Source organism: Electrona antarctica (assembly GCF_951216825.1).
Source record: "Electrona antarctica genome assembly, chromosome: 12".
Taxonomy (NCBI): domain Eukaryota; kingdom Metazoa; phylum Chordata; class Actinopteri; order Myctophiformes; family Myctophidae; genus Electrona; species Electrona antarctica.
In genome coordinates, this window is record NC_136793.1 from 31,025,588 (window position 1) to 31,052,110 (window position 26,523).

The 26,523-nt window shown below is 40.6% G+C and overlaps 3 protein-coding genes across 11 annotated transcripts in view; 2 read left to right on the forward strand and 1 right to left on the reverse strand.

Moving 5' to 3' along the window:
- Positions 1 to 1,427: 1,427 nt before the first annotated feature.
- rilpl2 (Rab interacting lysosomal protein-like 2) lies at positions 1,428 to 4,325 on the forward strand. The gene is made up of 4 exons (XM_079515586.1): positions 1,428 to 1,950; positions 2,709 to 2,860; positions 3,306 to 3,440; positions 3,958 to 4,325. Exons 1-4 carry the CDS (start codon positions 1,651 to 1,653, stop codon positions 3,977 to 3,979), a joined length of 609 nt encoding a protein of 202 aa, XP_079371712.1. The 5' UTR covers positions 1,428 to 1,650; the 3' UTR covers positions 3,980 to 4,325.
- Positions 4,326 to 5,096: 771 nt separating this feature from the next.
- kmt5ab (lysine methyltransferase 5Ab) lies at positions 5,097 to 8,771 on the reverse strand. Its single transcript, XM_079515585.1, has 8 exons — positions 8,559 to 8,771; positions 8,266 to 8,360; positions 7,745 to 7,889; positions 7,237 to 7,441; positions 7,066 to 7,153; positions 6,792 to 6,851; positions 5,721 to 5,911; positions 5,097 to 5,637 (listed from the first exon to the last, which is right to left on the reverse strand). Exons 1-8 carry the CDS (start codon positions 8,566 to 8,568, stop codon positions 5,427 to 5,429), a joined length of 1,005 nt encoding a protein of 334 aa, XP_079371711.1. The 5' UTR covers positions 8,569 to 8,771; the 3' UTR covers positions 5,097 to 5,426.
- Positions 8,772 to 9,823: 1,052 nt separating this feature from the next.
- Positions 9,824 to 26,523, forward strand: part of LOC306934193 (membrane-associated phosphatidylinositol transfer protein 2-like) — a 64,741-nt gene continuing 48,041 nt past the window's right edge. For 7 of the 9 annotated variants that reach the window (XM_079516715.1, XM_079516720.1, XM_079516722.1 and 4 more), the window contains exon 1: positions 13,641 to 14,354. The gene's annotated coding sequence lies outside the window, so the exon portion shown is untranslated. Of the gene's footprint in view, positions 9,848 to 12,427; positions 12,552 to 13,640; positions 14,413 to 26,523 lie in introns of those variants that run through there. The other 2 variants (XM_079516717.1, XM_079516716.1) reach the window with 2 other exon arrangements.

Below are 26,523 nucleotides of genomic sequence, written 5' to 3' on the forward strand. Positions count from 1 at the left end.
TTCTCTTCTTGCACTCACCAGAGCCGCTCGCTGTCTCAATCCCCATCTTTTTTTCCTCTCTCCATGCCATTCCTGCCAACTGCTGGGATGGCAGTGCTTGTGCAGTGCAGTGCTTTTTATATGCCCCCCCCCCCCCAGATTTTTTTCCTATCGAGATGCAAGAAAGCTGAGGGCAGCGCCGAAATATGGCTGCAGCTGTGTAGTTCTAATTGTTGTTTCTATCCCCCGTTACTGCAATGAATGTCACTGAAACAAATCTGTTGACATGGCAATAAAGTATTGAATCATGAATCTTGAATCATTTCAGTGTTACACAAACTGAAATCTTAATGGTCTTCTCTATAGGTTGGAAATGTGTTGTTGATGATGAATTTTACATTAAAATGTAATTGAGTTCTGTTTCATGTCCATTAAGTTTTAGCATGTTTTCCAGAAAACTTCTACTTACACCGTGAAAAGCCACATTTTGTTATAATGGTCTTTCATTCGCAACATGCCAAGAAAGTATCATAGGTAAGTTGAGCAGACTCACACTAGTTGATAACTAAAGTTGATAGAACAGCTGGATCCATGAGACATCTTGATCCATTAATAACACTATGGACTTTTGAAGATGTGCTCCAACCAAGCCTCCAACAATCAATTAATGTCGGATCTGATCTCAATAGAAGGTGTGTGATATGTTGATGTAAAACAAATCCCTGGACTCCTTACTAAATGTGCTTTTTTCTTTTTGTTCTCCAATGAGTCTGAATATTGCAAAACCTAACTGAGATCTGTAGTGTAACCAACTCTCTAATACCTCCTCTCAAAGAGTGCCTTAGAGGCATTATGTAAAAATGTAGGCCTACTGGTAATATCTGTATTGTGGCAATATTTCGTTAAAGGACCACTTCACCACTTTTCAACCTATCTTTATATAATAGGTCCTCCTCACTAATAATCATGATAAAATGGCACAATTGTTTTCTACTCAGTCTGTGTCTCATATGAGGCTGTGTTTAGTTCAGAAACCCGTCCACCAGTGACATCGTCATTAGGCAGATTGTTTTTAATCAAGATTTTTATTATCGTGAGAACGATGGCTACCACTTTCACATTGCAACTTTTCAGGACTAGAAAGCCTGGAAAAAGATTGTGCCATTTTATCATGATTATTAGTGAGGAGGACCTATTATATGAAGATAGGTTGAAGATTGGTGAAGTGGTCCTTTAATGTTTGATGTGATAAATTCTAAATAATACATTCTCATCTTTACTTTGCCATGTTCTTGTCAAGCATTTTGTATTGGCATTGGCATCTCTCTCTCTCTCTCTGCCAGAAAGAATCAGAGAAATGAATCTTGATGATAACCACATCACGTGCTCTGTCACCTGATTGTTCATTGTTCGCATTGTTTTCACCTGTCGCCAGGGATACTTCGCCCTCCTCCACTGTGCACCAGGCACGCCATTGGTTGATGCCCCTAGGGGGAAGTGAGGGTTGGTAATGAGGAAACGATAGACGCGTTAGTGGTGGAACTTGTACAGTACTCATCCAAGAGTGAAAGTAGGATATAAACAACTCTCACAAAGTAACATTGTAGGCAAGTGCGTAGGCAAGTGAATGGTGTAGTAAAGTACTCCGATTTTGAGGCACTCCGAAAGTCTATGACAATGGAGTTACGTGAAGAGTCCTCTCCTGCTTTGGCTTTCGAGAAGGACGCGTTTCAGCTCACTGTCCAAGATGTGTATGACATTTCCTACGTAATCGGCAGAGATTTACTGAAAATAAGCAACACGGGTGAGGAGGTTTCGGACCTGCAATTCAGAATTGTCAGGGTTTTGGAAATGTTTGAGACTTTAGTCAATAAGTACAACTTGTCAATAGAAGAGCTGAAAATGGAGCGAGATAACTTCAAGAGCGAATTGGACAGAATCGTAAAAGAAAGTTCCTCTGGGCAGGGCACGGTGAGTGAACTTGCCACGTTTGCCAGACTTAATACTTTTATACTTTTTTATAACTTTTACAACGTTACATATGGTATGGATTCTCAAACGTTTTCATGACAAGAGTTGGACCCTCAAAACATATGGCTATTTGGCCGCATATCCCATGTGAACATAGCCCCATATGTGCCCTCTCCCTACGCTCGGAGCTACAGAATGAGCGTAGGGAGAGGGCACATATGGGGCTAATGTGAACATAGCCCTGAAACATGATTCATAATCATAATTCATAATTATCAGTACGAGCGTCACGTGAACCATGGCTAATGTGAACATATTTTGTCAGGGGCCCCCATACAAGATTTCTGTTGTTAAAATGTTAAAAAATATGTAGATGGGGGTTAAAGTTGTTAAGCTGATTTTAATTTAAAATAAATCACACCCGTGTAAAGTGAGGGGCGCTCTTATCATCGTACATGACGTAACATACACTATTTGTACATGACGTAACATACACTATTTGCTCAGACACTATGAGTAAAATTCAATGGGAATTTAATGTTTGTGTAAGACGAAAATCTACACTAATAGGCTAGTTGAGTGGCTAGAGACCCCCAAAACAAAGAAAAGCTGGGGACCCCAATTAACAGTGCCACCGCCACCCCACACACACTGAGAACCACTGTTGCTGTACATAACTTGCGTCTTGCACATGCATTTTCTTTATAGCTCTATAAGCCTATAATGTTTAGGATTAAATGTATTTGCTCTCCTTACAGCAAACGGCTGGACCAAACCAATTTGTGATAGACTTGAAAGATCCCAACAGACCACGCTTTACAATGCAGGAACTGAAGGAAGTTCTCCAAGAACGGAACCAGCTAAAGGCTCAGCTTATGTTAGCTCAAGAGGAGCTTCAGCTATACAAGAGGTGAAAAAAATCCACTCGAAGATACAGTAAAAAATATATTTTATATACACGTACATAAAGTAGAAACTATGTTGATACCACTGCATGTGTTAACTTGTCACTTGTTTGACCTCAATTTGTGCAAATCACTAGAATAAATCTTGCAATATTAACTTTTAGCAACTGAACAAATTGTCCTCCCCGAAGACATAATAAAATCTCTCTTGATACAATCTTGAGAGAACCTGGTGTTGCACTGACATATTGATTTATATAAAGTATAATTACTTATTAGTGGTGAAGATCCAGGTTGTTCCGACACCATAGGTTAGTAACTATGTTAAAACCATGTTCAGCTGTCTAAGTTCATTCACAGGTGAACTAGATCTAGTTTTATGGGCTTTTTTACCCCCGCCCCCCGAGCCTACACACTTATGTGCTGTCTTTATCATTTGGCTGTTTGCAGTGGGATTCTGCCAAATGCTGAATCAGTCATGGTGGAAGTAGACCTGAATTCACCACCCTCCACAGACTCTATTCCTGCCACAACAAATGATTTAAAGGAGGATCCAAAAGAGGAGAAAACACCCATCGGTAAACTGTGAGTAATATGGTTCACTGCTTTATTGGATGGAAATAATTAAAACAAAACACTAGAACTGTGACAGGTCAGAAAGGGCTCCATCTTAGTGGCCACTCACAATAATGATACAAGTTGTGACTGGACAGGCAGATTGAGGACCAGGGCATTTGGCCATAGCAACATTTGTGTGCACCCTAAATGGCAAGTATTCAGGGAAATTCTCAGCCATAATCACATGATGTGATGTTAAACCAGCAGGGAGATTCTTCTCACCACCCATCACTGGTCTCATAATGGTTAACTTGTGACTAGCAGTATTTGTGCAAATGCTGAGAATCATTGTGCATGCTTGAATGAGCAAACTTAAACCGGCCCTATATCTAGTATATAGTGCTGTGATCATGTCTGCCATGACTGAAGCCCCTTGCTTCTACAGACACCATTTAACGGGTGTACTTGTAGACTTGAGAACTGTGGGTAATAAAGAACACAGGGATGCATTTGTCTAGCTAATTCTCAATTATTCTCTTTCTAGGTTTTCATTCAGGCGGAAATAAAGGATAACCTGTGACAAGAACTGGTCAAATCAAACAGGATTTGTATGCAGATATTTTTTCTAATCAGCTGACCACTTTTATAGCATTTTTGTACAATGTAACAGCACCATTTTGTAATTATGGGGTATTACCACAGTATAAATAGTATATTTACATGAAAGGTGTGATAAACCAAACGAGAGTATTATCTTTAGTATTTAAGTGTGCACTGATGTTATGTCTCTATTATACTTTTATATATATAGCAACCTCATTGAAGATGTCATTTTTATCTAACTTAAAAAAAATGTAAGCATGCTTACTAATTGTAATTAAATATTTGAATTAACTGGTTCATATGAAAACATCCACTCATGTAACTTAATTGAAATTGTTCTAATATAAGGGGAGATGCAAAGAATGAGCCATGGATTGGCAACATTTGTACTGTAGAATATATTTTTTGCAGTGGGAAAAGGATATCAATTTCTGCTGTGCACTTAAGATGCCCTCTTAATTATTTTGCTCTTGTCTGGTGAGTAAAGCAGACAAACTAACAAAGGGTTGATCCCAAGACAAACAAGGGTCTAGCTTATTTTGCCATCTAGCATCCTATAACAGGCTTTGTGTAAAGGTTATCACTGTCAGTGTTTCCTCTAGATGCATTGTGTGGTGGGCCAGACTAGACAGTTTCACAACAATGCACACCAGTGAACATAACAGTGAAGAAACTGCCATATTTTCATATTCTATGCCTGTAAGCAGTGTACAGCATTAACTTGTGTACCCACATGTTTAAATGTACACTTCAGCCAACTAATCAGATGCCATCAAATCTCATTGGAGAATTGCACCTAGGGAGCAAGCATTGGTGTACTTAAGACTCATTAATCTAGTTAGCTACAGATGTCTTAGGACCGTGTATGCAATATTTACTGCCTGGATAGTGGATAGTATCAAAGCATTTGCGACAAAAACCAAGCTGTACACGTACAGGCATTTAAGTATGTTATTGTTCATTGGTCAAAATGTACCAACTACTTATACTCAAATGTCATTTCAGCACAGTTGACAGTATGAACATTCACTCAGCTCTTGCCATTTAACCAGATGACCTCCCTAAACATTGGTCATGTAGCAGTTTGAAGAACTCAGCCAATTTATTCTTCAATTGCAGCTTATTCACAATATTGAAATTGACGTTGCAGAATTTACTTCAAAGAGAAATTCCTAATTAAGGTTGACACCCAACCTATTATATTTAGCTAAACCGTATGTATAAAAGCATTATAAAAACACTACAGATGCAAAATACAAATTTCATGAGTGGAAGCTCTATCCTAAATATCTATAAAAACAATTGATACTATATAAAACAAACATTTGGCCTGTATTTTGATGATTGCTCCTATCTACATACCGCACGTAAAGCACATAAGGATTGATACTTCTGTAAGATACCAACAGTTCAGTATTTGAGCCAGGGGTGAGCGGAGACGGAAGCTTTACTCCGATCACCATAGTCATACAGCAGCTCCTCTTCTGCCTCAATGTCCCTGGAGGCCACCAGTATCAAATGAGGTCTTTCGTCAATGTCATGAAGCTTTGTCTGGCAATTACCAATTTTACTGTGGTTGATCAGTCGTCCCAGGCGGCTGGTTTCCTTGGTAGCATCCACACTTGAAACGAAAGAAGATATTTTTATACACTACACACACACACAAAACTGAATTATGAAACAGAGTGGTGAACACCGACTTACCAGAAGGTTTTGCAGTGGTGCTGGAAGTAGTACATATAACATCCCGTGTTAGGATCCAGGGCATACTGGGCCTCTCTCTCCTTAGCGTCCACCAATTCCAATAAGTCTCCATGATACTCAACTACAAAATCTCCCTTTTTGAACCTCCTTTGGGCAAACACTCCTCTCCCTTTTCCTTCTATGTTTTGGATCTGTTAACCGCAAACAAGGTAAAACATTAAGATTAGTTTAAAATAGTTTTTCATGACCTTCTCCATTCACTTGGTCATTAAGGTCCAGAGGTGTCTGCTCTGCCTGAAACAGCAGGGGGGGGGGGGGGGGGGGGGGGGGGGGGAGTTATGGCCATTTTTGTATACTACACCATAGACAACCAATATATGGCAAAATTGTATCATACTTTAAGTAGCATGTGAAATGTCAACCTAGGGGGTTTGATTCTGAATCCATTCGGTCATATCCACAAATGTGCTGACATCACATTTGTGATGACGGCTATGGCCGTTTTTAGGCCAAGGAGTGTTTTGTGCAAAACTAATGCTTGGAATGGATTCAGAATCATGAAAGCCCCCTAGTTTGACATGTCACATGCTACTTAAAGCATGGTTTGGAAATGTTTGCCTTATATAGGTTGTCTATGGTGTGGTGTACAAAAATGGCCATAACTTCTTTTTTGCGATGTTTCCGGAATGCAGACCTCATTCTGTGGACCTTTAATGAACAAATGAATAGGAAAAAAAACACAAGTATGTCATGACATCACAGGTCCTCTCACATTTAGGGTGACTGGCTCCCCGACTATGGGGTACTTTTGCATTTTCAGCTTAATCAAAACATGCATCTCAACAGATCCATCAGCGACAGGGTAACTGTAGTGCTGCTCAGAGCACTTTAATGCCAGCAGTAGGCTGGCAATAAAGTGCTCTGAGCAGCACTACAGTTACATAGGACATACAGTAGCTGGTTCAAGTGCCACATGAAACTTATGGAACATTACGTCCTTAACTTACAAGACATACATTAGGACAAGGTGCTTTCCATTGCAGCACATTGTAAAAAATTAAATCAACTTGCCTGCAAACCTTCTTCAACTCCATTCTTAATAAGGTCATCAAGGTGTTGGTGTTCTTCAATCTATTGACAATGAGGAAAGAAATACAACTCATTTAGGTTTACACTTTCCCTGAATCCCAAGTTAATTGGTATTGCGCAGCAGATAACAAATCAGGTGCTACTTGTGAGAATATGCATACCAGTAATCAAGTATTTCTTTGCATTACTATTAACGTTTTGACAAAACTCTTCTTATAAGCTATGCATTTGATTATCCCATCATATGTATACCAACCATGAGCTCAGCCTTAGTTTTTCTGGAACTCCGCCTTATGGGGAAATAGTCTGTGACCTTTCTGTTTTGGGAAGCCTTATTCTCCGTTCTGAAAAGTGGTTAAATAGATTTATTAGAAATTATTTCCGTCACACAGCTGGTCAGCTTCCCTGGAATAAGATTAACACGTACTTTTTCTCTCTGATTTTATGACGTGTTCCTCTCCCAGTTTTGGACACTGAAACATTGTCTGGTGCAGGTCCAGGGTTTATTTGTGAAATTGAATCCTTCTCCTGTCGTTCAAAGATGTGCTCACTGGAACCAGGAACTGGACATGTCTTTCTCGAATTCTGCTCTTTGGAATCACGGCTCTCACAGTTGACTTCATTAGGTCTGCCTACATTGAGGAAGAATTTAACATGTTGGCTTACAAATTGGGGTTGAGGAAGAGAAAGGGGATCCTTCAATAAACAATTATGTAAGGTTATGTCATAAGATGGCAAGTCTGAACAGTGAGTGAACACTACCACCATTCAACACAGTACATTTTTATGGGGTCATGTAAACTAAACTGGATCTGCTGACTGTCCACAAACTCAGAGGTAAACAGCCATAGTCATGCAGTCAGGAAATGCAATCAATTTGAGAAAAATGGTAAACAGAAGGGGGGGAAATAAAATCTTAAACATGAAACCCATACCTTTCTTGAGATTTGAAGTGTCAACATGGCATTTATCAGACCCATTTCCTTCCTGTATCAGCACACTTGAATGGTTACTCAGAGGGGATCTAGATTTGTTTGGACTCAATAGACTCTGGATAGTAGGTGGTGCTTTGCCGAAATCCTACAATAGAAACAGTTAATCATAACCAATGTGTTACCGATTAATAATTACCTTAATGCAATTTAATATATTTTGAAACATTAGTAACTAGTAACATGACGTGTCTCTTAAGTGCCACACACAGTTTGATGTGCACAACGTACAAGTGCATGAGTTTGACTAGAGATAACACTAATTACTTGAACCTCTAAGTTGAACGTACAAGTTGAAGTTGTTATACTTGTATGTTGTATGTTATGTCAGGGATAGGGAGCTTAGATAAAACAGCAACTGGTAAATTATGAAATGCTAATATGTTACTTGGGGCTTCTTACTGTATCTGTAATGCTACGTTTTAATACTCTATGTTAAAATGGCGTTATTATTAAACATTTACCTGGCTCATTTCGGGGTTGTTTTCCTTTGTCTCCTTTGAGCTGCCTTTGTGTTGAACAACAGTCTTCTCGAGTTTACTGCAGGTTTTTTTCTCCCCTGCACAAAAACAGACCAGAGTTAGCAGGACTATAATTGCACAATTGAAAAAAACAGTGTTAGCAGGACCATAATTCAATAATTGAAAACTTATGTCAAAGGCTAACGTGGGAGCTAGCGTCACATTAGCAAACATAGCCCGTGCATGCAACTCGAACTTAAATGCTTTAACGCTAGCATTAAGCTAGCTAACCTTACCTTTGGCCATCTCAGTTTCCAAATACACGCCAAAGAGGACGAGGGGTCGCTTTTGGTGTCTACTCCGGAGGGTTTAGGTATGTAAAGTTAACTGTTTACTTGACAACCATAACACTGTTCCTCTGTGTGTGTGTAATGTCTGTGGTCGTGGTGGCTGCTGCTCAGCTCAGCTGCCTGGTGCTTCTGTATAGTAGCGTCGGTGGATTTAAAAAACTTACTGTATCTCTGATTGGCTGTTTGACCAAACAAGGAGCGTGGAGACCTGATGGCAGCTCTCTCATTGGTCACCGCTTCTCACTTAGCAACAATGCTAACTCTTGCAATCATTCTATTGTTGCACTCATTTCATTTGTGGGGGTGGGGGGCATAGGTGGGCTGTAGGTGGGGGGTGGTGTTGTTATCTTTCGGTACGCATGGACAGTGGAAGCTCTATGGTCGTTTCAGTACTGCTGCTGTGCTGACCAATGACGCTGACTAGCGTCATTGGTCAGCACATCTCGTAGGTGTATTTATCTATTCAGACACTGTCATTTGAAAAGGTCTACTAGGCTAACAGGATAAAATAAAATTGGTATAAACATTGTCTGATCAATCACAACAGAGCAGTTCTGTTTTGTCTATATAGAAGTGTCTATTTGTATGTCTCTAAATGTTTTGATGAATTGAACATGGTGGACCCTCTTGTAAACAAGTATAATGCTTAATTGGTTCGTCCACTCACAGTTAACAGCCTTTGTATTGAGTTTGTGCTTGAAATGTACTGTAATTCTGCAAACTGTTAATACATATTTCAATCAATCAATCAAAAAAGCCCCAGGTTTAATTGCATCAAGTCCTGGTGTGGTTGCTAAGCTTCTCATCCCCATCCCCACACTGCCATTCAATTCATCAACTATCTCAGTACAGATCTCACTGAACGATTCATTGCTGAGACAGTGCTGACATCTAGCGATACATGGGCATACTTTAACTACTACTTATTAGTAAGTAGTAACGCAGCCACATATAGCCTACACTACTACTAATTACATTGCCATATACTTTGTGTATTTTCAGTATTTCAGTACCTGGTCCTGGCAGGCTGATAAATGGGAATTCACTCATGACAGGAATGTACTTATAGCCTAGCCTATTCTGGTATCTAAATCATGTTTTCCTTATAGGCATACATGAATTCCAATTATTTTTGGGATTCAGGGAAAGTGTAGACCTAAATGAGTTGTATTTCTTTCCTCATTGTCAATAGATTGAAGAACACCAACACCTTGATGACCAAGGTTTGCAGGCGAGTTGATTTCATTTTTTACAATGTGCTGCAATGGAAAGCACCATTGTCCTAATTGACCTAATGTATGTCTTGTAAGTTAGTTAAGTTAAGTAGCCTATTTATTTCTGATTTATTAGGAGAGAATACATTTATTTGGTGCTGAAATTTATTTTAAAAAAAGTGTGATGCTGTGCTCTTGTCTGATGTCAGCGAGACAAACAGCATTTGTGTGAGTAGTCTGGGAAGCTTGATCAATTGATTCAATTTCTACCATAATTGAATCACATGGACAAGCTCAGTCTCAGATGCATGAAAGTAAAAAACAAACTTTAGTTTGTTAGTAGTGACAAATAAAACCTCTTTGAAACTCTATTTAGTTATATTAATTTTATGGATTTCTTTTTTCGTTTTCACTTTATGGGAATATTACAAATGAGGCGTAATGTTTTATATTCTCACAATAGTTGACAGCCCTCCAACAACTATCTCTCTGCCTCCTGGTCTTCCTGTTTTTCCCAGAAGAGCTGGGAGGGGCAGCTGTCTATGCAGGCCCGGTGCTCGGTGCCCTTTTTTTTCCTAATAATGTCAATAATAAAATATAAAACTACCTTTTGTGCTATCATATTGTGTTGCTAAATCAAGCAGGCAGTGTCAGTTCTATGACTCAGCTGGTCATATGCAATATTGGATTGATAGCACTGCCCCGCCAGGGGGGGTCGGGGGGGGCTTTCCCCCCTGGGCTCCAGATTTTTTTTTTTAATTTGCGATGAAAATGCTTCAATCTGGTGCACTTTGAGATAAAAACGAAAAGGCTAGATCTATAAAGAACTACACACATCATATTAGATTATTATCATCTTTACTGTGCTATTATTGCCATTTGCCAACATCAGCAGTAGGCTACAAAACATTGGATAGGGCAGGGGTGGGCAACTTTAATGATGGAGAGGGCCACTATATTTCAAACTCACTCCAGAGGGCCACAATGCATAGTCAAAAGTAGCTGATCTACAAGCTCAAAACGTGTCGCAGTGCAATGCATTTTGAGCTTGTAGATCTGCTTTGCCACTTGCTCTGATCCACTGCATCAATAGCACACCTCCCCCCAATGGCAGACAATCATTCAGTTGATCCGAATTAACATGTGTTAAATTCCTGTGCCTCAGGAATGTCGTACTTCCTGTTCTTTCCAGATGGGAGATGGCCATGACACATGTTAGATGTTCCTTGCATGCCTGTGTACAATACATGTTTTTGTTTGTAGCAGCATGTTTCGAGTTGTTATAACCAGTGATGCTAGTGAATATCACTGCCAAATATCACTAGAAAACCAATCCAGCACAAAAGGTAGTTTTATATTTTATTATTGACATTATTAAAAAAAAAATTAGGGGTCAAGGAGGTCGGGTTGAGGGGTCAAGTACCCCCTTTGACCCCTCGTGGCGCCGGGCCTGTGTCTATGGCACAACTGCACCTTGCTGCTAAACTGATTTTACACATGCACCTTTGCAATGTCTCAGACATTGTCCAAAGTTCATACAAGTCAGTGTACTTTTGTTCACTCACTCATACATTAGATTTACACCGACTACTCACCAAACACGACTTTGTGCTAATAAAACAAAAACGTGATCAATCCAACAGTTTGTGTAGCCTATACTCAATGGAATTTGACATTAATTGAAAACGAAGTTTGCAAATGCAAAAATACAATTCAAGTCAACATTCAAAATGATATTTTTATTTCTTTTATATAATCAATCCATGTCATTCTGGTTTAGAATCCGATGCCAGTGCTCCTTTAAACAGTCTTTTCTTCTCCAGATTTTCATTAACAGTCTTCCTCTTCTGGTGTTTTCTCTGCATAGACTCGTTTTTCCTTTTGAGAATTTCACTTTCTTCTCCTTTATATACAATTTCAAGTTTTTCTCTCATAATATTCCGTGCACGTTTTCGGTTTATATCCACTGATCTCGTTTGATGACACTGTAGGGAAAGCAATACAAATGACCAAATTAATATGAATAGAAGTGTATTTGACATTCATGTAGTGTTCTCAAAATGGTTGCATTGATATTGGTGATTTTAGGCCTGGATAAATGCACAATGGTGAAATTATGAAACAATTAACCTTCACTACAATTCCAGTAGGGATATGTTTAAGCACCACACAGTTGCTGGTTTTATTGGTAGCCTGACCACCAGGGCCGGAACCTCTCACAAACATCTCGTCAAGTTCATCTTCATTCAGGACTGGAAGGTCAATGAGGTCCTTTTTACCGGCTGCAAAAATATATGGCGTCCCGGCGATTACGGGCGGCAGTCTGAAGAGAGCAAATACACTGGGAGTGGGAGTTCTCCGTGGAACTGTCCTGGTCACGATACACTTGATGAAGGGTAAAAATGAGGACATTATTAAGAGTTAAGCCCCAGATTACTATGTAAAGCTCGGATGACGCACCTGTGAAGATGAGAAACTGAATAGGCCGAACTACTAAAAATCAATCTCACACATATAACCTATGCATATAACTGCTTCCATGAGGCTAAGCTTGATCGCTGTTTAGTGTTTTTGTGCTTCTTCCTTTCTTTCATCAGTCAGCCTGCTCAGCCAATGAACTGTCGGGAATGTCTTCTTCGTCGTGGCACCCTGCGACTATTTTGAGACACTGTTGCCATCGCGTGGATTTTAGAGAGGATGCAAGACATACACAGTGGTGTGACAGGTAGGTCTACTCTATATATGGGCCTACTGACCTACTCTAAACTACTGACGGAGAGCTTTGACTCGTGATGTTGAAATGTTGTGACGTAAACATTTCCCCATTTCTGACCTGTCATATATAATATAATCTCAAATTTTGATTTATCTGTATACTATAAACTATCATAGACATTGTATTTTATCAACACGGTGTTGTGACATGTATATCGTGTGTTTGTTGTCTTGACTTTTAGTTGTAGACCTACATCTGAATAGAATCAATACATCTGAACCCAAGAATATTTATATTAAAAAGTGTTCCTTTGAGCCGTGACCCCGCCGTAGGACGTGCGAGACCGAGTACTTTTGTCTTGTTTCTTTGCACTGATTGATTGGTTGATTGATTGACCGAATAGCCATATACTACATGCCAGTAGGCTATTACAATACAAGGTCGAATTTATCGAATAAAGCCTTGTTTAAAGGCTTGTTTCCAATCAGGGGTTACAACTTACATGGGGATGGGGTCCAATATATTTTCATTAAATAATATTAGTGATATTTTCTTGGGTGGTAAAGAAGATTGTCTAACCTTCCATCCATCCATGTATAGTTAAAATTAATCATAGAAGTAGTTACACGAACGAGCCCGGTGTCATGTGGCCAGCAGCACCATTGAATGACCACAACACCACTTAGGTTTGTAATTGTAAACCTGATAGCAGCTGCGATTTGAAAGCAACCAGCGGTGTGCAGTGTGCACTGGACTTGACTTGGCGACCCGTTTTAGTTTGATTGATTGATTGATTGAAAATGTTATTAACAGTAGCAGAATTACAGTACATTTCAAGCACAAACTCAATACAAAGGCTGTTAACTGTGAGTGGACGACCCAATTAAGCATTACACTTGTTTACAACAGGGTCCACCATGTTCAATTCATCAAAACATTTAGAGACGTACAAATAGACACTTCTATATAGACAAAGAACAGTACAGGAATTCATCATAGTACAGGAATTCATCATGTTCATAATGTAATGTAAGGCGTACCACTCATGTCATTTTAAAAAGACTAGACGTTTTGGCCAACAGGAGGCGTCATGCCATTGGGCACCAACAGGAGGCGTCCTACACTGAGCAGTACAATCTGCTTGTGTGACTTCTCGTATCCGCTGCTGGATCGTGTCTGAGGACTGAAAAGCTACTTGCGTTTAGGAGTGACAACAACTCAGGATGGCGAGTCATCTTCATCCGTATTTTTGGCTATATCCTGGATTTTAGAAGGTTGCAGGAACTCGTTGCCTGAGAGCACAACGCTGTTCTCCGGGCGGTTAACGCAAGTAACTCATGTGGACTGTGGCTTGGAAATTCAAGGACATTTACCTAGGCTACTTTGGCCTTTTCTTTCGATTGAGAAATTTCGGCGTGTGGCTCCTCAGTGCTACGATGTCGTGAACAAGATTTTGTAAACAAGAACAGACCTGGGCTGGACCTGGTGATCCAGATCATCAAAAAAGGCTGATGATGTTTCTCTGCACATCGTCATTTTTTCTACATGCAGCCCTACCTTTTAGGAATGGTCAAGTGGCGACGTAAAGGAAATTGGTTATTGATAGGTTAGTCGATACTAGAATAGAATCTAAATGGGACCATTTTCCGTATTCACCAAGTACCGTTTGTTTGAAACACATCTGCTTGTTGTAACGAAACCGTTGTCGCCTGTGCCGTGGCACAAAATACAAAGAACAACCAATGAACTTTGATTTGGTGAATGCTGGAGTGTTCCGTATCGCCATATGGTGTATCACCCATGCAGGACCAGGTACGTGATGAACGTTGCAAGCCGTCAATTTGTGATTACCATGCTGCGATGTTGCTAGGTAACTAACTGGCCGGTTTGGTGTAAAGAATCTGTTGGATCTATTTATTCATGTATTTATTTCTGAAAGTACATGTTTCTTACTTATTAATATACTGACCATAGTTTGTACAATACTAGTTATCTGTTGGTCCTTAATAGGGGAATGGACAGAAGCTTCAACTTATTAAATTGGCGTCTGTTGCAATGCATTTACTCTGCTTCACTGCCATTGCTCTTTGATAACATACATTCCACTCATACTCCACGTATTACAAGTTATTAAATGCCGTTTTGGTACAACATAACAGCACCTGTAGGCCAGGCTGATAATTAACATCTGATTTCATGTTGACATTACAGTGGACAATATAGAAATGTTTCATGCCGTATTGAATCATGAGGGGGATGCCATGTTTCCTGATACCTTTCTTATGTGATTTCAAATGTATGGTCTATCTAAGGTTTATGGATCTTTATTTTATAACCTCATTGATTCCTCTTAATCCCGGATAACAGTTGACTGACATTCTTTTTGGAGGTTATTGGAAGGATACGTATATTTGGAGGACAGGGACAGAGTGGTCTCATACCTTGTAGTTGCTTTCACATATAGCTGTGTGTGAGTCTGTCACACTGAGGTCAGTCAGTGTAATGAAGTGGTAATAAAGGAGGAGAGAGTGCTACACTACGGTTTCTCTAAACAGATCTTTCCAACAAAAACTCTCAAACTCACTTCTCTAACCTTCAGGCTAACACCACCTCATTCAAGGCTGATTCTGTGTTTATGAATTGAGATTCAGCCCTCTTCAAGACAAGGCCTGGGTGGGTGAGTCACTGAATCTGTTCTGACTGTGGAAACTAGTCCTGTTTCCTAGACCTAGGTGATTGCTCTGGAGGCGGGAGCTGATCCAGGGATGTTTTTCTTTATGTACCACCGCCATAGTCTCGGAAACCCAGACGTTTTTATTTCCAGGTCACCGCCATGACCTTTATTTGCAGTATTCTAAAATGACATGAAATAGGAATACTAATCTAATACTAATTCTGAGACCAATTTGTGACAAAGTCATAGAAGTGAGATTTGTATTATATCCAGTAACATGCTTAAAGTTCGACAAGTTATTTTAACAGAGGAATAATTACAACAGAGTGGATGTTGCGGGGCATTCTTGTCATATTGCCAGGGACACTAGAACACTACAGAAATATATGGCTTCTCTAGTGCAATCACAGTATGACATGTCAAAACTTGCCATGTACACTGTAACATCATTTTAACGCCTGCCTGCATTCATTGTGCATTGTGTTACAGATTATATTTGTTGCATTATTTTAGACTGTCTCTAAAGTCTCATTATTTTTGTTAATTTAATCTAAACCCAGAGTAATAAAGTTAACTAAGTGTAGGGTCTACATGAATACTACAGAATCCTTGCATTATTTTGATGTATCTGATGTCTGTTCTGTTCACAATGTGGCCTGCATCTGTTCCTGCGTATGCATGCAACACTGATCATTTTACTTTATATTCATTTCAGATGTATAAAAACCAACACTGAATAATGAAATATAGATATTGGGTATTAGTCCGGTAGCTTAGCAAAATGATGTGGACGCGGCGGACAAAAGCACCAAATATTTTCCACATGCTCTCCATAACCATACGCTTCATTTTGGAAGGGGGGCCACGTCATCAAGATGTCAGAAGGCGGCCATCTTCAACTCTGATAGCAGTCAGACACATTGAAAAATGGAGCATGAAGTGAATGGAAGATTATTAGCTTCACAGGATAACAACATTCAAATTATCTGTCACATTTACAACTGCAAAGAGCTGTGCAATTCCAGTGTGCCTTCTTACATGAGCACCTTGCACCACAACCGCTTTTACAACCGCACTTTATCTATGGCGTCAAAAGCCTGCAATGAACTGGTAGAGTGCTCCACACAGGAAGCCAGACCTGGTTGTCGACATCCAATGTCCATCCCCATCCTTCTGGACTGGGTAGTGGCTGCTGGGCCAGTTCAGACGTGGCCCAGACCCCAGACTGGTAGACAACTCGCTTCATGTGCTGCAGCAGTGCATCTTGCGTTGGTGGAATGTGTTCCATCGTTTTGTTCTTCTCGCAAAACAATTCTCACCGTGCTTCATTGACAGATTCCAAATCATTTGTTTTGTCATACATGATGACTGTAAAGTGCTCAAGAAGCTGAAAGTGTTGGGCATATGGTCACAGAAGTGACAGTGTGTCAGTGTTTGCTGACACAAAAGACACAAGAAGAACCTCCAGATATGTTTCATGTCAAAGTACTAGATGGCGCTGCTGTGGTGCACTTCCTGTCCACTACCAACATTCACCTGATTGATGCCCTGGAACATGGCTGTTCTACCTGCTTGATACGCACTGTGTATACGGATGTTGTCGTTATCCTCATCGGTAAGTTCTGCCCTGCTCACCAAGTATCCAGATGCAGACATCTGGGTCGCTTTTGGCACTGGCAAAAACTACACCAATGTTCATATAAACACCATCTGCAATGCAGGGTGGCTCAGGGGTAGAGTGGCTGGATGGTAAACGCAAGGTTGCCAGTTCAAACCCAGGCTCCCCCAGAGTTAGTGTCGAAGTGAGATTTTTACGTGGGCCAGTTTTCGAATTGCAGCCGTCCGTAGGTGCCCTTTGAGAGCGGTTCTGTCATGTACCTACTGTACATGACAGAAAATCCATACACTTCTGTGACCACAGATGCCCAACACTTTCAGCTTCTTGAGCACTTTACAGTCATCATGTATGACAAAACAAGTGATTTGGAATCTGTCAATGAAGCACGGTGAGAATTGTTTTGCCAGAAGAACAAAACGATGGAACACATTCCAATTATACAATTTACAATTTAGGCATTTAGCAGACGCTCTTAATCCAGAGCGATTTACATTAAGCAAGAACAAAAAGCATGGGAATACATCACATATATAAAAAGCATTTATCAAGCTAAGAACGTAACTAGAACATATCTATATATAATGACACTATACATATAAGCTATACATATATATTATACTATGCTTTACTGTTATTGTGCTGTCTACATGACATGCTATAAGTCTGTTTCAAATGCTATCTAAGTCTAAAAAGTGCTGTCTAAGGGGGTAGGGTAAGTGCTATGGGCCACCAACGCAAGATGCACTGCTGCAGCATGTGAAGCGAGTTGTCTACCAGTCTGGGATCTGGGCCACGTCTGATCTGGCCCAGCAGCCAATACCCAGTCCAGAAGGATGGGGATGGACATTGAATGTCGACAACCAGGTCTGGCTTCCTGTGTGGAGCACCAGTTCATTGCAGGCTTTTGACGCCATAGATAAAGTGCGGTTGTAAAAGTGGTTGTGGTGCAAGGTACTCATGTAAGAAGGCACACTGGAATTGCACAGCTCTTTGCAGTTGTAAATGTGACATAATTTGAATGTTGTTATCCTGTGAAGCTAATAATCTTCCATTCACTTCATGCTCCATTTTTCAATGTGTCTGACTGCTAACAGAGTTGAAGATGATGTAAATATGTTGCTAGAATTACCGTATCTATTCAATATTGGCACAAATAAACGTCTACTGATATTGTCAATGACCTTATTGCATTCCTTGACCCAGATAATGTATATTTTGACACCAAGATTGACCTTCTAAGGTCACATTCCCACCTAATACTTCGGTAGACTCGATGCGAATGGGAGGAGAATTGGGACTTCTTGCATATTTAATTTACTGCGGTTTGCCTTCACACTGTCATCCGCAGCTATGGAAACGCTAGCCCTAGAATGGCTCTGTTGTTACATACAGTATATACAGTATTTCACATACAGAGCCATAGAACGGTCGCGGTTACTTTCATGTCGGACGTTAACTGGGCGGCCTTAATGTGATAAATTGCTCTGTTTGTACTCACCCATTAAATAATTCCAAAGACGTGGAATGAAATATGGTCCTCTAGTTTTATATCCATGTGAAAGTTCTGGCACAAAACGTGTATTTAGTAAATTATCTCCACTTTTTCAAGAGATGCACACGGACTTCTTTCTCTCCGGCGAGGGGGGACTGGAATGATCGATGAACTGATTTTAGACGTCATCACCAATTGACAAGGGAAACACAAAAAGTTTGGGTCACACAATTGGCAGGTGGTGTGATTAATTACCCAGCACCTATCGCAAGGCACCTGCCAATTGTGTGACCCAAACTTTTTGTGTTTCCCTTGTCAATTGGTGATGACGTCTAAAATCAGTTCATCGATCATTCCAGTCCCCCCTCGCCGGAGAGAAAGAAGTCCGTGTGCATCTCTTGAAAAAGTGGAGATAATTTACTAAATACACGTTTTGTGCCAGAACTTTCACATGGATATAAAACTAGAGGACCATATTTCCCTCCACGTTTTTGGAATTATTTAATGGGTGAGTACAAACGGAGCATTTATCACATTCAGGCCGCACACAATTGAAATCTACCAGGGACAGTAGCGACCGTTCTATGCCTATGATACATGAAAATTTACGAAGTTAATTAAATGATCACAGGCATTCTAGGTCTATGGAAACGCAGCAGGGGGACCTTTATCAATGTGTTCCATTCATAAACTATAGCCTACACAGTGAAATATATGGTGATCAAAATTGATTCAAATTATACTCATAACGTGCATGTGTCGTGCCGTCTGGGACTGGACCCACCCCTCTCTCTCTCTCGCTCTCTCTCTCTCTATACGCACGCAGCCACGCACTGAATCGTAATCTAGTGCGATTGGAAGCGAAGTGAAACCCCCGTTTTTGCTCGGAGTAGAATGCGGTTCTTTGATACGCATTAGATTTCGAATGAGCTTTCACACCTGCTAAACCAAGTGCACTTTCTGACAATGCGCAGCAGGATTCGTTTTAATCGCAGCAAAGCTCTCTGGTGTGAATGTCACCTTAGTGGCTTAGAAGCCGTGATAGTGGCACTTATAGATATTACATGGTGGCCATCTTTGAACGCCAAGATGGCCGCCTTCTGACATCTTGATGACGTGGCCCCCCTTCCAAAAATAAACGTATGGTTATGGAGAGCATGTGGAAACAATTTGGTGCTTTTGTCCGCCGTGTCCACATTTTTCTAAAATATGGCTCTAAGCTACCTCACTATATTGCAGATTTCAACTATTGCTGTCTTAAAGTCTGAGTCACAGGATATGATATCATGTGTCATAAAATTATTATTGCTACATGTTCTTCAACCAGATGTGTGCCCTGGTGACACATGGGCAGATGACAAGCTGAAAAGTATTGATTTATATAGTAATCAATTTCACAATATTCTCTGGCCTGTCCCGCCCCCTTTGAGGGCCCCGGGAAGGTCTTTAAATAAATTGTTTTTGAAACGTCTATGGAAAAATGAATGGGAAATTCTCTTCTGGTGCCCTCGTCGTTCTGACTGCAACGCTCTATAGAGGCTTTGACCGTTGCTGTTACTTATATGTCATTTACTTACCTTGAATTTGATCATTGCACTTCCACTGACATATGCCTAACAGGTTTTGCATGGGGGACGTGTATAATTAGTTTCTGACATAACCAGAGGATCCGCCTATTACTCGGTGTCTTATAAATATTCAATTTTCCTGTTTGTGATGTAGCTTCTTTATGTGGGCAGGGCTTTGACAGCCTGCTATAGAACCTTGTGGTGCTCTGTCCTTTCGTCTGAGTGTTGACTATTGGACAAAATCTAGAGTACATGTTAAACTGTTGCAACCTGTAGGCAAACTCTCTGGGACTTGTGACAAAAACCCCTCTCATCTACATGTAATTGGCATTCTTTCTGTCTCTCCTTAAACAAATAGTTTGGATTTATTTTTTAGCCAAAGGCATTTTTTACTACGGGAGTATGCACTAGCCCCTGTTCTGAGTATAGAATTCCACTTCCTGTGATACTTCTAAAAACCTAGTCTCGCGTTGCCAGACTGTTGCCTCTCGCAATTTTCAAATGCTTCCGTCATACAGTCTGGAGCAAAGGAAGCTCTCATACAGTCTGGAGCAAAGGAAGCTCTCATGAGTCAAATATAAACCGGACGTGGATGAAAGTGGAGACTCCTCCCCACTTTCGTTTTGTCTTTACAGTCGTGAAAATGTATCCTAATATAAATAGAAATCATCTAAGCATATATAGCATGCTCCAGACTCTATATAGCATTCAGAGATTGTGGAATAGTTGTCTGGCTATGTGAGACTACTAAAAACCTAAAAATGTTGGGTGCATTGACATACCAAAATTAGATCTCTGAAAAGTCACATTAAAACAACATTCACAGTATGTAGTTATTACAGTGCACCTCTTTGCACCCTGAATGTCACTAAAATATGAAACTCGATTGATACTGCATATCAACAGACAGGGATGCTCCACTAAAGGCCTATCATAGTCCAGTTTTCGGTGAAGAGCTGACCACTGAAAACTACAACATGACTTCACTCCGCGGTGGTCACTGCTGCCTCACACAACACATCTCACATTTTTACTAACCACCTCTTCACCGAAAACAGGACTACGAATAGGCCTTAAGTCTACTATTTGTGCAGTCTTATCAACTCAGACTTGTTTCTGGGTTATTATTATTAAACACCAGGAAGGATCTTAATACTAGAGGGTTGTACTTGTTCTACAGGAGGGCAGTGATGGGGTGGTTTAAATGGGATAGCTTTTTAAATCTATACTGGCATGGTGTGTTTTGCAATAATCTAGTGTAACAGAGATCATTAGACCGACAACCTACCTCAAACCCTAACCTAACCGCAAGCATGGAGCAGCACATGTGCGACCGCATGTCCGACAGTTGTTTCCGCATGTCGGTCCGTTGGTGTGTCTAATCTGCGTGTGCATCCCTGTACATCACATCATATAAACGAAGGGAGGGAGAGAATTGATGACCTATGCTATTTTTGTATGTGGAATGGAATCTTGCTAATCTTTTTAAAAAATATATATATTATTGATCATTGGTCACAATTGACTAAAATACATTGTGATAATAATCTGTATACTAGTCTATACTGTATGTATGTTGAGCCTAACATATCTCTAAGAAAATGTAGGTTTTCAGCAAAAAACCAAAATAATTATTTTGTATAAATTAGGTTTTGGCCTTCAGCTGTCAAGAAGACAAATGACACCTGTAGCAATTGCATAATCACATTTTCAGCGCAGGAAACAAAACATGGCACACTTCCTGTCAGTTAACTTTGTTTTGTCATCTGTGGCTGCTTACTGCAGGTTTTGCTGATTGCTATACAAACTATACAGTAAAAAAGAACGTACTCCGTTCACAGAGAAAGCATGCCATTAGGACACAATACTGTACATTACCTAGACTACCTTAATGAGAAACCCTACTGTATCTCAAATTTGACCTTGTTAGAACATTGTGTGTGTGTGTGTGTGTGTGTGTATTAATACATTTTGTTAACGACATCATAACCTGGAGGACCTCTATAGAGGGTATGCACGTGACATCATCATACCCGGAAGTTATGCGGGAACGCCTACTGAGTGGGGAAAAAACTACTTTCTGTCCTTGACAGCCCATACATCCAAACAGAAAAGTCCTATCTGATTGCATTAAATGATGTTAAACAACATTAAATTCACTTTGCCATTCACTTCATGCATGCCCTCTATTGTAGTGTGTATTTTTGGCACAGAGGTGTTGAATCTCTCACTGTGTATTGAGTGCAATGTGGTGAACAGAAGGAGATCTAGAAGAGCCACTTGTTCTTCCTGATCTATTTTCTACTGCGTTACACAGAGTCCCCCACCCCCTCCAACATGAAGAGGTAGTACAATTTGTGTCATGGGCCAACTGATAAGATGAGGTGGATACCACCAGAGAGAGAACTCATTAAGTGGATCTAAACTACAGTTGTTAAACTGTTAAAATACCATCAGGCCTCCTTTACTACTTTTATACAGTAGTAGAGTGAGGTTGCATTACTTTACTTTATATAGTAGATGGATATGCTTTATTGAGGTTGTATTCCTTATATTACATGAATTAGTATTACACTGATTGGCCTTTGCTCATTTTTTCTTCTCCCAGGACCATTTTCTTACAGTTAATAATTAGCGTGGTTGTCCGTAGGGGCATAGTATAATACTACTTGGGTGACTATTATAGAGCAACCCCAAAACGTTGACACGCTACTCTTCCCACAGTTTTGATGGCACACACAAGTCAAATCGACCAGGTTCATTAGGAATCGAGTGCTTGCATTTTGCCAATCCGACCACTATGTAGGGCTGGGTGTTATAACCGCAATACCGTGGTTGTGTGTAAGGCATACCGGGGTATTGAGTTCGTAACCGCAATTTCGTTTTTATATTTACATTTTCATCCCACGATATTGTAACCCATTTTTCATCCGGTGCCATTGTCAATTTCCTAAGCTGTAATCCTCGTCGCTACACTCCCTTTGGCAACCCGGGGAGAGCCCCGAACTGAGCTCATGCTTCCTTCAATGCAAGAGGAGTGAGCAGGCCGCCCATTATATATTATTATTATAAAGATCATTATATATATTTATTTTTATTTCAGTCAAGACAAAGAATTTGTAGGTATCGCTTAATACCACGATATCGACATACTGTAGTTAAACAGTGATTTATTACTGCGATAACAAAAAAATCCATATCGCCCAGCCCTACTGCTATGCCCATTTGAAAAGGTTTGGCACTTTGAAAGAAAGTTTCCCTATTTGAGAGTTAATTGCCCTGGGCTATCAGTAAAACAAAATGTATATGCCATAGTACGATGACGTTGCTTACTGACAACATGTCACAAGAACACAGTTGTGCGATGGACAATAAAATGTGACCAGATTTGACTGAGAGACTGCCATCTCGCAAATTCCAGCTTTTCACTGGAGGAGAAAAACCCCTTTTCCCCAAAATGAGTTAATAGCACATACTAGAGCATGTCTGAAATAAGTGTCAGAGCTGAAATCGACATGTAAATATGAAATAAATGCTTAAACATGTAACATGTAGCTCCACAGAAGTTAACCTTTCAAGCCTGTTTTCTCAACTCGTTGTTTCTCTGCAAGACATTACTCTATAAGCCATATCTCCAAAACTGGTGGGTCAAACTGAACAACCAATACGTCAATTTGAAGCTATGATTCCCTGCTAAAACGAAAATTAAAAAAAATCCAATGGCAGTCTCTCAGTTAAATTTGGTCACAAATAATTTGAAAGCACAGATAATTATTGTCTCTTGATATCACACATTATCTCAAGCCCAGCCTTTTTTTCCCTATGTGAGGGGAGTGATAAAAGGGCGGAGAGGATGTTAATTGAAGCCCTAGAGGAGATGATAACGGCAGTATCCGGACAACCAGCGCAAGCTAAAGCCCACTGAGCTGTAACCGTGCGTCCTTGCGCAGGTGGATCTCAGCATGTCAAACATGGCTGCCACAGTTGCTGAATTGATCAAATGCAATTTGACTGTTGTCTTTGTGACTAAATGGCTGATGTGATTAACAAATCATCACCCAGGCAACAGAAAATGCCCTGATAATAGCCTGATATACCGTATACAATGTTGGTACTTTGGCTTGGGGTGAAGTGTTTTAATATATATATTTTTAAACTATATTCATTAATATGAATTGTATAGGACTAAAAAGCTAGAATTTCTAGTTTTCTACTACTCATTTGAGGGTGTGTGGCGTTAGTCTGGCGTCTTACATTACTACCCCTAACCCTAACCGCACACGGAAGCCATGGGTTAGTCTTAACCGGCCATGTACAGTATGTCGGACTATTGGTACGTTGGACTAATGTATGCCCCCCTCATTTGGGAGGGGAAGCATCTGAAACTGAAATCCCCAGACCCCACTTCTCCTGGTCTAGGCTGTTGTATTAATGCTTAGCTGAATGTTCCTCATGACGACTAGTATGCAATTTTCTTATATATGAAAATGTTTTCCTCTCACAATTCTGTTTGCATAAGCAAACAGTAAGAAGAAGGACTTCTTTTAGGTAAAACTAACCTATTTTGTCAGTGGTTCTCAAAGCGTTCTTTACGACTGTACCCCCACTACAATATAGTTTCAGCCGTGTATCCCTTCACCAGCAAAGAAAACATGGCTGATGATGAATTATTGGTGATTATGTTTGCTTGTATCTTGAGTGGTGCAAACCACTCCAACAACTGGCTTTGTACCCGTGTACCCGTGTTTGTTCGTACCAAAAAAACGAGCATGGTTGCTATGGTTAGCAACCAAAAAAACAAGCATGGTCGCTATGGTCAGTATGTGACGTCACTGAGTAGTTGCACCACTCAGTTCACACGGGTGTGATTTTTTTTTTATCCACACATTCTACTTTTTTGTCCTTGTTTTCAGTTGTATTAGATTTGAATAATCGTAGTGTAATAAAAAATGAACGACATACTACTCCAATTGAGCAAGCATATTGCATGTGTGTGTGTGTCAGAGTGAGTGAGTTAGTACTGTATGCACACCCCAATTAGGCTACACCCCAATACCTACAGCCCCCACCACAGTCCTGCTACCTCAGCTCCTTTAGAAAAACCTGAGATGCTGATGTTGATCCGTTGGTGGGGACTACATCAGTACAACCTGTCCCCACGCATCCCTGATGAGCCAGGTGATTAATGACACATTGCTGCTAATGCTCCCACATGGTGGACTGGCAAATGGAAAAAGGAAGAAGAGTAAGTGTTTGTGCGGGTCTGCACCTTGTCCTCTTCCCTACAGGCACCGCTTGTCCTGCATACAGTAGGTGTGTTGGACTGCAAAAGTTCATGGAAGAGTGTGTGTGCACACTGCACTGCATCCTATTTGGGGAATGGATATGTCATATAATTCTATAAGGCCGATGGGCACAAGGAGAGAAGAAACAGGGGAGTGTGCGTGTGTGTGTGTTTAGTAGAAACACAGGAACTCTGGGACACATGGCCTCCGCTACAGTGATGTGTCTGGTTATTAAGGTGGAAAAATGCAATATCTGCTCAAATTAAATAAAGTTCTAAATCCCCAGTAGGTTGGACTGGCTAATCTAATAAGCAGAAGGCCATTGTCTGCTTTGAATTAGAAATGTTGCCCACCCAAGTAACATGCGGAAGTGTTGCTTAGTCAAATTCTCTTATTTGCATCTTGTGTGCAAACACTAATTGTTGGTTAGTTTGTGTCAATGTGCAGTATCGGGCTGTATATGCTGCTCACTTTGTTTGTGTTGCTCTGTACCTCCATCCCCCCACCACTCTCACAGCCTTACACTGTCTCTGTCTGTCAGCACGCTCTGACTCACTGCGTTCATGTAAAATGAAAGCGACAGCGCTGCTCCTTGTCACTTTACCCACGCGACTCGTTCTTTTCCACTGGCCGCAGACGCCTGATTTCCCCACGTCTAAAAATAGTCTCTGTCAGATGCTAAACCCCCCACCCCTGGCAGGCTGCTATTGGAAGTCTCTGCATTATGCCCTCCTTTTACCAAGGACTTCCGTGTCATGGAGGTCTTCCTTCATCGCCATTCAATGTTCTTTGTGTGTATGTGGGGGGGGGGGGGGGGGGTCCTGGGGAAATCCTGGGGAAATCCTAAGGGTGCCTGCTCCTCTACATATTTTGAAAATATAACTTCACGCAAAAGGTGATAGCCCATGTCTAACATTCTATTGCTAACTCTCCCCATTGTCAGTCAGTATCTCATTTTGTTTTAGTTTTTTCTCAGTTTTAAGAGCACATGAAGGGTTCAATGGGTTGCGCGGTCAATGGGTTAGTGTGTGTGTGTGTGTGTGTGTGTGTGTGTGTGTGTGTGTGTGTGTGTGTGTGTGTGTGTGTGTGTGTGTGTGTGTGTGTGTGTGTGTGTGTGTGTGTGTGTGTGTGTGTGTGTGTGTGTGTGTGTGTGTGTGTGTGTGTGTGTGGCCTGAATGCTACCCCAATTAGATGTCTGCTTAGTGTGAAGGCTGCTCAACAGTGTGTGACCCGAATGCGACTGAAAATCATCTGCAGGGGTCGTAGGTAGGTAGTACTCTAAACAGACAGACAGGGACACACACAGACCTTTATTGGAACGGACCCCAAGAAGGCTAAACTTTT